This window comes from Myotis daubentonii, chromosome 3 (genome assembly GCF_963259705.1).
Source record: "Myotis daubentonii chromosome 3, mMyoDau2.1, whole genome shotgun sequence".
Classification (NCBI taxonomy): Eukaryota; Metazoa; Chordata; class Mammalia; order Chiroptera; family Vespertilionidae; genus Myotis; species Myotis daubentonii.
This window is the reverse complement of record NC_081842.1, coordinates 146,515,871-146,530,438: the sequence shown is the minus strand read 5'-3', so window position 1 is coordinate 146,530,438 and position 14,568 is coordinate 146,515,871. Positions and strand designations below refer to the sequence as shown.

Genomic DNA, 14,568 nt, shown 5'->3' with positions numbered 1-14,568 from the left:
GAGGTATTGAATTGGCAATTAGTCCTGGAATTTGAAACTAGTTACTCAGTTTGTAGATTTTGATCTTATTATTTCAAATATATATTTTCACAGCAACACTTTTAGTTTTGTTGATTTTTTTTATATAACAGATTCATATTTTTGAGTCATGAAGGTTTTAACTTGAATTTTACACAGCCACTGTGATGTCCTGCTATGTATCATGTGGAATTTGTGAACTTAAGGTAAATTACATACTTAGACTAATCAGTTTCACATGAAGCCTTGGTGGGTTTTTATTTTTGTTTTAGGAATGGCCATTTGTGACATAAATACACTCTAACATACCAGAGACAGAGTGATATATTGGAAAGCACATGAGATTTGTTACCAAAGATCTATGCTAGAGCCTTGGCTTACCTCATTCTAGCAGAGTGAACCTGGTTAAGTCATTTGTGCCACCTTTGACTTTGAAAATATTTCCAAGAAGCATCTTAGCCAAATATGTGGTCAGTCTATTATCTATCTATCTATCTATCTATCTATCTATCTATCTATCTATCATCTATCTATCTATTGATCATACTCAAGGAATGACCCCTTTCTCTGGTTCTCCAGACTAACTTACTTCTCAATATCCAAGTAAACTGGGTTTTCTAAGGTAATGTTGGCCCAGTGCAGACTAAAGGCAGAAGTCAGCTATAAGCATATCCTACTTTTGTCCATTGGTGGTGATTCCCTCACCAACGGACAAAACCAAATAGGAGTATTAGCTCTGCTGGACCCAAAGTCTGAGTTTTGCCTTGATATATTTTCATGGTCACAGATTACACAACGCCATTCCTGGGATCCAGTGGTCTGAGTGGGAGTACCTCCTAGTACATCCCTATGTGTCTATCCTCTGTAACTAGATGTGTTGACACTTAACATTATTCTCATATTTTAAATGCTATTTATTTTCGAAGGGCTAGGGAAAGTATATGGGTTACTAAGAAAATTTACAAATTTAAAAAACATTCTAGTTTAATATGTTTCCCTTTAACCCTTTGATATCGCTAGATTAGCACCAAGTGACCAATACTTAATCCCTGATAAGGACTCTGGAAAGCTCCTTATATGCAGTAGATTTAACTTAGAATTTTTATTATTTAAGATGTCAATAAAAAAATTATTTTTAAAGGAAAAATTTTCCAAAAAGTTTCAGTTATTTTATACAGTGGTGTTGCATTTTTTTTTCAATTCAGATATATTACTTGGATTATTTCTTTTTTAAAAAAAAATATATTTTATTGATTTTTTACAGAGAGGAAGGGAGAGAGATAGAGAGTTAGAAACATCGATGAGAGAGAAACATCGATCAGCTGCCTCCTGCACACCTCCTACTGGGGATGTGCCTGAAACCCAGGTACATGCCCTTGACCGGAATTGAACCTGGGACCCTTCAGTCCGCAAGCCGACACTCTATCCACTGAGCCAAACCGGTTTCGGCAGATTATTTCTTAAGATTATTTTATTAGTATATCTGAAGACAGACTATTTCCATTATTTTTACTATAATGACTCAAATAAATATATATTTAAGATTAAGCTTAGTTCAGCTGGTCAATCATGAACATTTGGGAAGTATTTGTCTTATGAATAAATAAAAAAACTTGTCCAAGCAGATGGTTTGCTTTAATTCAAGCAACAATTTATAGACTCAGAATGAAGTTATGTAATTATTTTTAAAATCATGTTTATTTATGAAATTCTGTATATTATAAATACGTATGCTCTAAAAAAAGAGTAGCATATTTTAGCCAACTCAAAAGTCTTTAAGTTATTTATTTATATAACTTATTCATCTTCATCTTGAATTCAATAATCCAGCAAGGTATTGAACAATTAAGGTTGGTAGGCAAGACTTTTGAAAAATTAACAACTGACTATGAAGTGTGTGCTCAGTACATTAGTAGTTAATATTGAGAGTAACTAAAAAGTAATAATAGGGACCAGAAAATAGACACCAAATAAATAAAATATACTATGTGTCAGATGATGGTGATATGGAAAAAATATCACCATCAGCAGTGAAAGGCAACAGAGAACCAGGGATATGGCAGCAGCTTTAAGTCAAGTGAGCAGGGAGGCAGTGTAGCTATATTTAAAAAGTGGATTTCAAGAGGAAGACACTGTGACACAATCAGAGTCAGAAAGGCCTGTCCTTCACACAGTTAAAAGTTACATGCAGTTAAACATGCTGACCTTACGAGTAAGCAATCTGATTGATGGGAGAGGGATTTGTAGTCACCTAAAGACGTTGTAAACCACACCTGCCCATATAACAGCATTCCTTATAAATGGATTTATTGTCTATGCTATAGTATGAACTTAAATAAATCAAGGGACTCTTGAGATTGATCAAGACTAAGCTTTCAATAAATCCCATTAAACAAAAAAAAAAGCTTATTTATTTAGCAAGTTCTCAATTTTAATAGTTTATTCTACAGACATACTAACATATTTGTGCAAATGAGTATCTCCAAGGAAACATGTCATGGCACTATTTGCAATAGCAAAAGTTTGGAAACAAAGTCTGCAAAGGTTTGGAAACCATTATTAAGGGACAGGTTAAATAACTATGGAGTGTCCACAGAGTGGGATATACACAGCTGCTATAAAGAATGAAGCAACCCTTCCCCTAAGCTCCATAGTGGTCTCCATGGTACATTGCTACGTGAAAAAGGGAGGTGCAGAAGAAGGGATGTAGCAGGATATACTTGTCTTTAACAATTATATGTTCATAAGATGATGTGCTTATGTCTGTGTAGACTGATGTTTGAAGGGACATTGTTGACTCTGGTTGCAACGTGGTGGTGGGGAGCAGGAGTAGGAAGGGCATTTGTTTTTCACCGTTTGCCTCATTTTACTATTTGAATTTTGTGTAGGTGCCTGCCTTACCTATTAAACATCTTTTTTTAAACAAGTCAACATCACCATTAATGTTGGTATAGGTGCAAGAGTCTCAGGTTTAAAATGTGAAATTATTTTGATTGAATTGAAATGTTCTATTCTGTATTGAAGTATCTTTTTTTTCTTCCATGTTGTACATTGAATTCTCAGACCTTATTCATCTTCTAGCTCAGCGGTTCTCAACCTGTGGGTCACGACCCCTTTGGCGGTTGAACGACCCTTTCACAGAGGTCACCTAAGACAATCCTGCATATCAGATATTTACATTACGATTCATAACGATAGCAACATTACAGTTATGAAGTAGCAACGAAAATAATTTTATGGTTGGGTCACAACCGGAGGAACTGTATTTAAAAGGCCAGAAGGTTGAGAACCACTGTTCTAGCTGAACGTTTGTATCTGGTTACTCTCCCCATTTCCCCATCCTCTCTGGCAACCACTTTTCTACTCGCCTTTTCTATGAGTTTGACTTTTTTTTTGTTTCCAGATTCTATGTGTAAGTGATATCATGCAATTTTTTTTCTTTCTTTGTCTGGTTTATTTCAGTTAGCATAATGCCCTTAAGGTCCATCCCTGTTGTCACAAGTGGCAGGACTTCCTTATTTCTCAGAGCTGAATAATATTCCACTGTGTATTTGCATGTGTGTGCCGTGTGTGTGTGTGTGTGTGTGTGTGTGTGTGTGTGTGTGTGATATCACATTTTCTTTATCCATTTTTTATCAGCAGACACTTAAATTGTTTCTGTGTCTTGACTATTGTGAATAATGCTACAATGAACATGGGAGTGCCGATATCTCTTCAAATGTCCTATGTCCATTACCTTAAATCAATACTCAGAAGTGGGATTGCTGGATCATTTGGTAGTTCTATTTTTAATTTTTTGAGGAACCTCTGTAGTGTCTGAACCAATTTGCATTTTTACCAACAGTACACAAGGGTTTACTTTTCTCCACATTTTAACCAACACTTGTTATCTCTTGTTAAGGAGCTCACTCCCTATGTTTCATTTCAGGACTTACAGTTTTAGGTCTTATATTTATTTATGTCTTCAATTGGTTTTGAATTGATTTTTGTATATGGTATAATATAGGGGTCCAGTTTCATTCATTTTTATGTGGCTGTTTAGTTTGCATGAAAAGATTCTCCTTTTCATATTGTACAGATATTCTTGGCTTCTTTATTGTAAAGTAACTGACCATAAATGTGTGAATTTATTTCCTGGCTCTCTATTTTGTTTCATTGATCCATGTGCCTTAGATCAGTGTATCTTTTAATTAAATCTTAACAAACATTTATTATACAACTAGCAGGCATTGCAAGTATTTTTTTAGTCACCAGTGAAAGGCAGGAAAATTCATGCATTTTGTTCCACTCAAAAAAAGCATATTTTGAAAAAAAGGAGAGAATACTATAAATTATTCAGGGTTAATATTTGATCTCTAAAATAGCTAGTAAAGTGTATAACCAATAGTTAGAATTCATATATATGGGCTCACTAACTACTCGGCTCCTTATTATGTGCGATATTTGAGACAAATGAATTAAGCTCTAGTTTGTTCACTTGTAAAATGGGGCAATAGTAATTGTACTTCAGGATATGGCTTTGATGATTAAATGATATGTAATGCATGTAAATTACTTAGCACAGTGCTTTCCATTAAAGCTAGTGCAATAAATGTTAGCTGTTTTTATCTATCAGTTCCCTTTGCTTGTAAGTTTTCTTTTCAAATTGGGGAGTGGAGGCCCTCAAAAGTGCTGTCCCCTACTGTACACTGTAGTAGCAGTAGCAGTCTGAGACAGAAAGCGAAGGAAGGATGAATAGAGGAAGACCAGTGATTAATGAGCCAGGCCCAGCGAACGGAGAAATGAGGGCATTGTGTGCAGAGGGGCACGATGCACAAAGGCGCAGAGGTGGATGCATGGCATGTTTTGGGAATGGAGGGGAGTGTGCTAGTTTGTATAACGTGTACTACCAGAGGTCTGTATGGAAGGAATATTGGTAGGAGGCAAGGAAACTGAGCAAGCAATGGTTGGCCATGGGGTTCTTACAGGCAATGCCTAAGAGTTGGGCATTATCTTTCAGTGGTAGAGATGGAAACTGGATAAGAGAAGATCAGAAATAGGATGTGGGCAGGAGGAAGTGGGAATGTGAAGCAGGAGGAGGATATATAGGGATGGGGTAGTGCTTGATAGGGCCAAAGGGCGAAGGGAGAAATTGAAGATCCCACATGGCAGTGGAGGGGCCTAGATAATTAATGGGACAAATAGAACCATTGGAGGACAAATTCCAAGTGGGGGTGAGCTTTGTAAAGGGATGAGGATCCTCCTTATGAGACAGGCAGAAAGGTGAGAAGCAGGGAAGGTGCAGAGGAGGTGGGATGGGCAGGATACAGAGGTTGAAAGGCTGCAGGCCTTTCAGCTTCTTTTCTTGAAGTTTGATCTGCTGAGAATGATCAGTTGAAAGGAAATTATCTGCTGAGTGGGGTGGGATTTTAGGGTTTAAGACAAGAGGTAGGGATTTGGATTATCCACCGTAGGAAATGTAAGAAGTAATGGACTTGGGAGGAGGATGAGTCTGGCTGATGCAAACGCTTGGTGAGAAGGTCCCAGGGAGCCATGTGCTTTGCTAACAGCAGCCTGGATTCTAGAAGCAACAAGGATGGAAAGATGACCAGACCCACCCAGATGCAAAGAGTTCAGGAACAGAGGGCATTGGCTCAAGGGCAGCTGATAAATTGGGAAGAAGGAAATTTGAGAAAAAGTGACAGTGTTAGTCTGAAGAGAATAGAATGAGGTCAAGATGCATGGGGTCTAGATTCAGGGAGTAGGTGAAATGAAGGTGGGAGAGGAGAGGTGACAAGACAGACTGTGGCTGGAGGGGGGCTTCAGGGTTCAGTATTTTATAGGATTATTTTATTGTTGTTTTCCAGAAAGCACTGTTTAAAAAAGTTGCCCTGAAATTCTTCTAACAGCCCAACAGTATCTGTATTGGTATAGATCAGGGGCAGAAATCTTTCTTGAGAGCTTTATTAAGGCCACATAATATTGATAGAGGATGAACTCAGAGTGTTTTTACAAAGCGAGATGTTAACACAGGCATGACAGGTCTCAGCGAGTTCCCTGGAAACCTGTAGTTTTTCCTCAATAAGAAACAACTAACATAAGCTCAGTGATTTGTATTTCTTTGCCTTTAAAGGTAAAACCAGTAATCCACAGCAGGATCAACGTGTCAGCTCGATTTAGAAAACCACTTCAGGAACCCTGTACTATCTTGTAAGTTGGAGGCCTTTACAGTTCAAGTTGAAATTGCCTGGTGGTTTCCTTCTGGTTTGGGGTTTGCACTATAATTATAGTGGCATTACTCTGTCAAATGGTATGGCTCACTGGCTTTGCTTTTTGTCCAGCTTGATTGCAAATGGAGACCTCATAAGCCCAGCATCTCGCCTCCTCATCCCTAGAAAAGCTTTGAACCAGTGGGATCATGTGCTACAGATGGTCACGGAAAAAATAACTCTGAGGAGTGGGGCTGTTCACAGGTATGTCAAAATCACCTTGCGAGTGGATGGTTTTCAGAGCTGTTGAAAAATATTCTCAGGAGGCTCTCAAGTCACTTGTCCCAAATTTGAATTTTGGCTCACCAGTTAGGCTCTATATGCCTTAGTTTCTTTATCTGTAAAATGGGTATATAATAATACTTACCTTATAGGATTGTTTTAAGGAATAAGATAAGCCACATATGGAGCTTAAAACTGTTCTTGGCACAAATATTAACTATTTTTATTCCTTTAATTTAGAGCAATTAGGCAACATTCATTTTGTTGAGAACTTTTTTTGAATGAGCCAGGTTCTTGACTTTTAGTTAACTGTCTTTTTATTCAGGAGATATTTATGATCCTTTGATGGTCCAAACTATTTGCCTAGCATAAAGAATCAGACATCAGGAGTTGTTAGTGGATTTAAGGAAGAGGCAGGTAAGAGAGGATAATTAAGTGGGGATGTTTAAACTTGAGAAATCAAAAGCATTTTTCTCAAGTTCTGAAATTTAAGTGAAGATTAAAGTCATAACTTTTAAATTGTGAAGCCTATTAAATTATCCCTTGATGGAGGCTCCCTGGTTTAGTTCCCTATAGGTGGGAGGGTTACAAATAATATATACAAGCACAGAACATATTAAGAATATACACAAAGACTTGGAACCTAATCAAGAGTTTTCTGGTTGTTCTTGAGTCCTATCTTTATCCCAAACTCTCTAACATACTCCACTGGTAGAACATACTCCTGCTTTCAAGAAGTTATGCCCTGCCCATTTTCATTTCTATATATCTACCTATAGACACATATGATAAGATAATTATGTTTTTCAGTTTAATGTATGTACATATTCATATATATATATATATATATATATATATATATATATATATATATATATATCCTATATAATAAAAGGCTAATATGCAAATTGGCTGAACAGTGGAACGACTGATTGCTATGATGTGCACTGACCACCAGGGGGCAGACACTCAATGCAGGAGCTGCCCCCTGATGGTCAGTGCACTCCCACAGGGGGAGGGCTGCTCAGCCAGAAGCCAGGCTCACGGCTGGCGAGTGCAGTGGCGGTAGCAGGAGCCTCTCCCACCTCCACTGCAGTTAGACATCCCCCGAGGACTCCTGGACTGTGAGAGGGTGCAGGCCAGGCTGAGGGATCCCCTCCACCCCCAGTGCACAAGTTTTGTGCACCAGGCCTCTCTCTCTCTCTCTCTCTCTCTCTATATATATATATATATATATACATATATATATATGTATATATATATATAGTTTCATAGCCACTTAGATTTTAAATATAGTTAGGAATATATAAATATATATTTAATATCCTATCTAATAATAGAGAAACATGGTAATTAACCATAACTTCGCTACCCTTCCCATTGGCTAATCAGCAAATTAGCCAATATGCAAATTAACTGCCAACAAAGATGGCGGCCGGCAGCCAGGCAGCTGAAGCTTGGTTGCTCCAGTGACAGAGGAAGCCAAGGTTCCCTGCCTGTCACAGCCAGGCTCTGAGCTCCAGTCTATGCAACAAAGTTGCAATTATAGAAGCTAAACAAGCTCCAGATACCTGCTTTCAGCCAGCTTCTGCCTCAGAGCTTAGAGTGGCAGTGATGGCAACAATGTTTTGATTATAGAAGCTAAACAAACCCAGATACCTGCTTTCAGCCAGCCGCAGCCTCAGAGCTGGGGCCGGGCCTCAGAGCTGGAGCTGGCTCTCAGCTCCAGTGCTAGCTATAGAAGGTAAATAAATCCCAGAATAAAAAACAAAAACAAAAACAAACAAAAAAACAGAAAAAAAGGAGAGGCTAGGAGCTTCAGTTGCCTGCCAGCCTGAAAATGGCCCTCAGCCCCTCACCCAGACTGGCCAGGCACCCCAGTGGGGACCCCCACCCTGAAGGGAGTGTGACCAGCTGCAAACAGCCATCATCCCCTCACCCAGGCTGGCCAGGCACCCAAGCGGGACCCCCACCCTGATCCGGGACACCCTTCAGGGCAAACCAGCCGGCCCCCACCCGTGCACCAGGCCTCTATCCTATATAGTAAAAGGGTAATATGCAAACTGACCCTAACAGCAGAAAGACTGGGAATGACTGGTCACTATGATACACACTGACCACCAGGAGGCAGACGCTCAATGCAGGAGCTGCCCTCTGGTGATCAGTGCACTCCCACATGGGAGGAGCTCTGCTCAGCCACAAGCCAGGCTGATGGCTGCCAGTACAGCGGTGGTGGTGGGAGCCTTTCCTGTCTCCTCAGCAGCGCTAAGGATGTCCGACTGCAGCTTAGGTCTGCTCCCCGCTGGCAAGTGGGCATCCCCTGAAGGCTGCTGGGCTGCCAGAGGGATGTCTGATTGCCATCCTGGCCCAATCTCTGGGGAGCAGGCCTAAGCCAGCAAGGGGTCATCCCCTGAGGGGTCCCAGACTGTGAAAGGGCACAGGCCGGGCTGAGGGACTCCCTATCCCCAAGTGCACAAATTTTTGTGCACTGGGCCTCTAGTATAAATATAATTGAAAGCAAAACTTCACCTATGGTAAAAAGTATTTCAAACAGGACAAAAGATATAAATAAAAACCATTTATCTCCCTTCTGACTCCCCAGTTGCTCTTTCCAGCATTATTCCAGAAATATTCTATGCATACAGAAGCCTATGAATCTTTTATTTTTAAAAAACACAAATGGTAACTCACATCCACACATGAATAAATATATAAATATATCTTCTTTTTTTAGACTATTGTATTGTTAACTGTATTATAGATATTCCCCATTTTACTGTAACAACAAATCTTGGAGATTTTTATTAGCACAAATAGCTCTATCGTATTATATCGTATTATTTTTAATGACTGCAAAATATTTTATTTTATGAGTGTGCCCTAATCTATTTTAATAGTCTACTCTTGATGGAAACTGAGATCATTTCCAACCTTTCACTATTACATGTTCATGTCTTTGCATATAAATAGAGTTTATCAGCAGAATAAAGTCTAGAAGTGGAATTGTTGTGTCTATTGGTAAATGCATTTTAGATTTTGATAGATACTGCCAACTGTCTTCCAAAGAGTTTGTACTGACTTGCACTCTCACTAAAAGTGCTTGGGGCCTGTTTTACATACTCTCATCTGTGCTGTGAAATTAATATTTTGTCTTTTCATTCATGTTTGGTAAAAGTATTTAATTTTTGTTGATTTTTATTTATTTAATGTACAATAATGACATCTATTGAGCATTTCTTTTGTGCAATGCATTATTCTAAGTGCTTTATGTTGTTAACTTAATTTAGCAATCCTATGAGATAAGTAGTGTTGTTATTCTCTTTTCATGAAACAGGAGACACAGAGGGGGTAATTTACTTGCCCAAGATTATGTAGATAGTGGCTAACAGGACTGGATTCAGCCAAGTTAGTGGGTTGTATGACTCCAGAGCCTGTGCTCTTCATTGCTAAGTTATAATCCGAATAACTGCCAATATTTATCTTCTATTACATATGAACTATCTGTCATGGCCTTTTCATAGTTGTCTTATTGATTTGTAGGCACTCTTTACACATTTGGGAAATTGGCCCTTTGTCATATGTTTTAAATATATTTACAGTCTGTATTTTTGATACTGTTTATGTTTCTTTTTGTATACAGACATATTGAGTTTTGATGCAGTTGAATTTTCAATCTTTTCTTTTGATCATTAAGTTTTATTACTAGTTTAGGTCTTTCTCACTCCAAGATTATAAAAATATTTTTCTATGTTTTTGTCTCATACTTTTTTTTAAAAAATATATTTTATTGATTTTTTTACAGAGAGGAAGGAAGAGGGACAGAGAGCTAGAAACATGGATGAGAGAGAAACATCCATCAGCTGCCTCCTGCACACTCCCCACTGGGGATGCGCCCGCAACCGAGGTACATGCCCTTGACTGGAATCGAACCTGGGACCCTTGAGTCCGCAGGCCAACGCTCTATCCCTGAGCCAAACCGGTCAGGGCTTGTCTCATACTTTTAAATTTCATTTGAAACTTTGATCCTTCTGGGTTTCATTTTGGGATCAAGAGTAAAGACAGATCTCAATCCTATATAATAAAAGCCTAATATGCTAAGTGTGGTCTTGTGGTCAGTTGTTCAACCAATCAATGCGTAATATGCTAATAATATGCTAAGGCCACTCAATCGCATGCTATGATGTGCACTTAATACCACCAGGGGGCAAACACTTAATGCAGGAGCTGCCCCCTGATGGTCAGTGCGCTCCCACTGGGGGAGCACTGCTCAGCCAGAAGGCTTGAGCTGGGCTCACAGCTGGCGAGCGCAGCAGTGGTGGCAGGAACCTCTCCTGCCTCCGCAGCAGCGCTAAGGATATCCAACTGTTGGACATCCCCCAAGGGCTCCTGGACTACGAGAGTGACCACCCCCCCGAGTGCACGAATTTTGTGCACTGGGCCTCTACTTGTTGTGTAAGTACCGCGTGCTAACCGATTGCGCCACTGGAGCTCCTAATTGTTATATATTGATTTTTATTAGATATAATTGCATCTTTTTAAAAAAAATATATTTTATTGATTTTTTACAGAAAGGAAGGGAGAGGGATAGAGAGTTAGAAACATCGATGAGAGAGAAACATCGATCAGCTGCCTCCTGCACACCCCCTACTGGGGATGTGCCCTCAACCAAGGTACATGCCCTTGACCGGAATCGAACCTGGGACCCTTGAGTCTGCAGGCTGACGCTCTATCCACTGAGCCAAACTGGCTAGGGCTATAATTGCATCTTTTGACATATACATAAATATAAACCCACTAAATAAAAAATATAAAGCATAAAAATATATATATACACAACTGCATGCCCAAGATACACCTATTCATACATATATTGATATGAATAAATTCATACATAGAAATAAAATTTATGAAAGTACAAATACAGGAAAGAAAATATAGTTATATGTCCCTGAACAATTGAATACTTAGAGAAAGTCCATTCTTAATATAATGCCAGATATGAGTGAGATTTGGTTGCTGTTGATTTGGGCTATGCCCATTTTTCCTTAATGGAACATTAAAAAATTTTACGGTTGGATCCTACACTGCACATCTATATATTTATATATGAAAAGCATTCCATAAAAATTGGTTCAACTTCCTATTTATATTTCTTGTCTTTGTAGCAAAGGAAGAAAGCAGGTCAACAAGAGTCACATAAAGAAAAGCTAAAATCATGGGCTAGGATTTATGCAGGGCCTCTTTTCCACCTGTAGAGGAAATCAGTCATATCTTAGCTGTTTCCAGATCCACAGCTATGCTGCCTTTTCATTTCTTGCTATAAAAGTTAATTATAAATTTTGATCTTCCTATTTTGAAGGAAAATGAAAGAAGAATGTCCGGGTCTAAGTCAGTATTTCTCAACCAGGGGAAGTTTTCCCCCTCGAGGGTATTTGGCAGTGTCTGGAGTCATTTCTGGTGGTCCCAGCTGGGGATGGGCCAGCTACTACTACCACCGAGGCCGCAGCCGTGGGCAAACTACGGCCCGCGGGCCGGATCTGGCCCGTTTGAAATGAATAAAACTAAAAAAAAAAGGACCGTACCCTTTTATGTAATGATGTTTACTTTGAATTTATATTAGTTCACACAAACACTCCATCCATGCTTTTGTTCCGGCCCTCCGGTCCAGTTTAAGAACCCATTGTGGCCCTGGAGTCAAAAAGTTTGCCCACCCCTGACCGAGGGGGTAGAAGCCAAAGGTGCTGTTATCTACAGTCCACAGGACAGCCTGCCCACCTCTCCAAAAGAGCATAGTCTTGTCCAAACAGTGTTCAGAAACCCTGGTTTAGGTCCAGGCAGGAAAACCAGAACCCTGGGTGAAGTGTTGACTTGTAGGGAGAGGAGTACAATGTTATAAAAGAAAAGGTCTTGATACTAACTCAACACAAACACATTCCAGGATTTTGGTGGCTATTTTCTTTTTACATAATCAGTTAACAAGCAGACAGGTCAATGGACTTTTCATTTCCTTTGCAAATGTTACTAACATTTATTATACAGTATAGGAAGCCTGATAATTTTTGAATGATTTTCTTGAAATCTACCTAGTTGCTCTTGTTTATAACCTTCAAATATCTGCATTGTCTTTTTGTGTAGTTTTCTAGTAGGCTCCCTCTCCTCTACCCCCCTCTCTTTAAAGAAATTCTCTGGATACTTTAAATGGTCTACAAAATTATCACTGTTCTTTGAATAAGTAACATATTAATTGTAGTTTGCAGCAGCAGTTTTACAGTAAAGGGAGGTTCTTGTGAAATCTATTCTGGGAAGATGAGGGAAGGCAGGGGAAAAAAAGAAAGAAGCAGGAATGTTATGTGGTTCTGCATCATTAATACTGGCAATGGGTTCTTTCACCTCGTGCCCTCTCAACCTCTTGTTTTCTGACCCAGTTTTGTGTGTTTAGATGTAATTTTTTGGCTGATGGCTGCTCATATACAAAATGCTTTAGGAGGCAAATCATTCTGACAAGTATATTAAGAAAATAAACTTTAAAAGTACTTACCAAATGTAAATAGAACAATCAAACTTCAACAGAAGCTGGGCTTTATTTAAGGCACCGCTCTCTGTACCAGTTAAATCTTCCCCTCTAAAATCTTAACATGGCAGCCACAGGGGATATCATGTGAGATTGTCAGTGCATGTGCAGCTAGTTAGTAACTGTGTCTGCATTATAACGTTGGCATTTAGTTGAATCTAATGGCTTTGAGGCATTTGTAATTCAATAATTGGGATAGTAACAGATGAGCCAAATTAAGAACAGAATGTTTTTATTTACTTTGTAATTTTAAGCAGTATTTTCAATGCTTGTTAAAATTTTAATTGTTGGCATTCATATTTTGGCAGACTTTATACTTTAGAAGGAAAACTGGTTGAAAGTGGGACAGAGTTGGAGAATGGACAGTTTTATGTGGCTGTTGGCAGAGATAAGTTTAAGAAATTGCCTTACAGTGAATTACTTTTTGACAAGTCAACCATGAGAAGGTCTTACGGGTAAGTTTTCATCCTCATTTACTTCTCATATTTTCATTACCACTTGAAATAGCATTGAGTCTTTTGCTGACCACTGGTATATTTTATATAATCTTGTTTATCAGTTAGACTGCAAAGTGTATACGATATACATTGACCTTTGTTTTTTTGCCACGATTGGAGATTGAGGTCTATTGCACAATAATTTTTGGAAATCTATGGAAAACTAAATAGTATCTTTTTTACTATATTTATTTTTTTCTATTCATTTATGATTTTATAACAAATATAAAGATTTACTCTTGTGAAGAAGATACAGGGCAATTAGCTTCTTTTAAAAATATATAAATTTTCATTGATTTCAGAGAGGAAGGGAGAGGAAAAGAGAAATAGAGACATCAATAATGAGAGAGAATCACTGATCGGCTGCCTCCTGCATGCTCCACATTGGGGACTGAGCAGGAGCATGTATATACCCAGGCATGTACCCTGACCAGGAATCAAACCTTGACTTCCTGGTTCATAGGTCGATGCTCAACTACTGAGCCACAATGGCAGGCCAATTAGCTTCTTTAAAGCATATATTATTAGAAGTTTTAAGAATGTCTTAACTGTTTAGCTGGATCAAGTAATTTTCCAGCTGGTGCATTCAAAACATCTAAAGGTGTTTAAAAAAACCCCTAATATTTTATACACCGTTTAATAATAACTGTAAAATATAAAAACAATAAAATTCCACTTGTGTAAAATAAATAGATTAACTGCTTTTATAGTTAATATCATCAAAATTTTATAGATAACAGTTTTAATTACTTATGATACACTGTGGACCATTTTTCTCTATGCAATGTCATATATTGGTGAAAGATGCCTTATTTCAGCAAAGTAGCTGGACCTCATAGGCATGCCTGAGGAGCCCCTGGCTCCTGGCCCATGCTGGGACCCTCCCTTCAGCTTGCTCATGGTGCCCGGGGATCAACCTCTACTGCAATTTACAGATATTCTGTGACCACTTTGCTATTGGAAACAGAACTTTTTGGTTGTTCTCTGCTAGGGTGGGTGATACTTGTAGACA

The 14,568-nt window shown here is 38.7% G+C and overlaps 1 protein-coding gene across 1 annotated transcript in view; it reads left to right on the top strand.

Annotated features, from left to right (window-relative positions):
• The window catches only part of DCDC2 (doublecortin domain containing 2), a 187,583-nt gene that overhangs the window by 47,744 nt on the left and 125,271 nt on the right, over window positions 1-14,568 (top strand). The window contains exons 3-5 of the mRNA XM_059688763.1: window positions 6,131-6,207; window positions 6,339-6,470; window positions 13,368-13,514. Of these exons, the coding sequence (XP_059544746.1) occupies window positions 6,131-6,207; window positions 6,339-6,470; window positions 13,368-13,514 (356 nt within the window). The remainder of the gene's footprint in view (window positions 1-6,130; window positions 6,208-6,338; window positions 6,471-13,367; window positions 13,515-14,568) is intronic.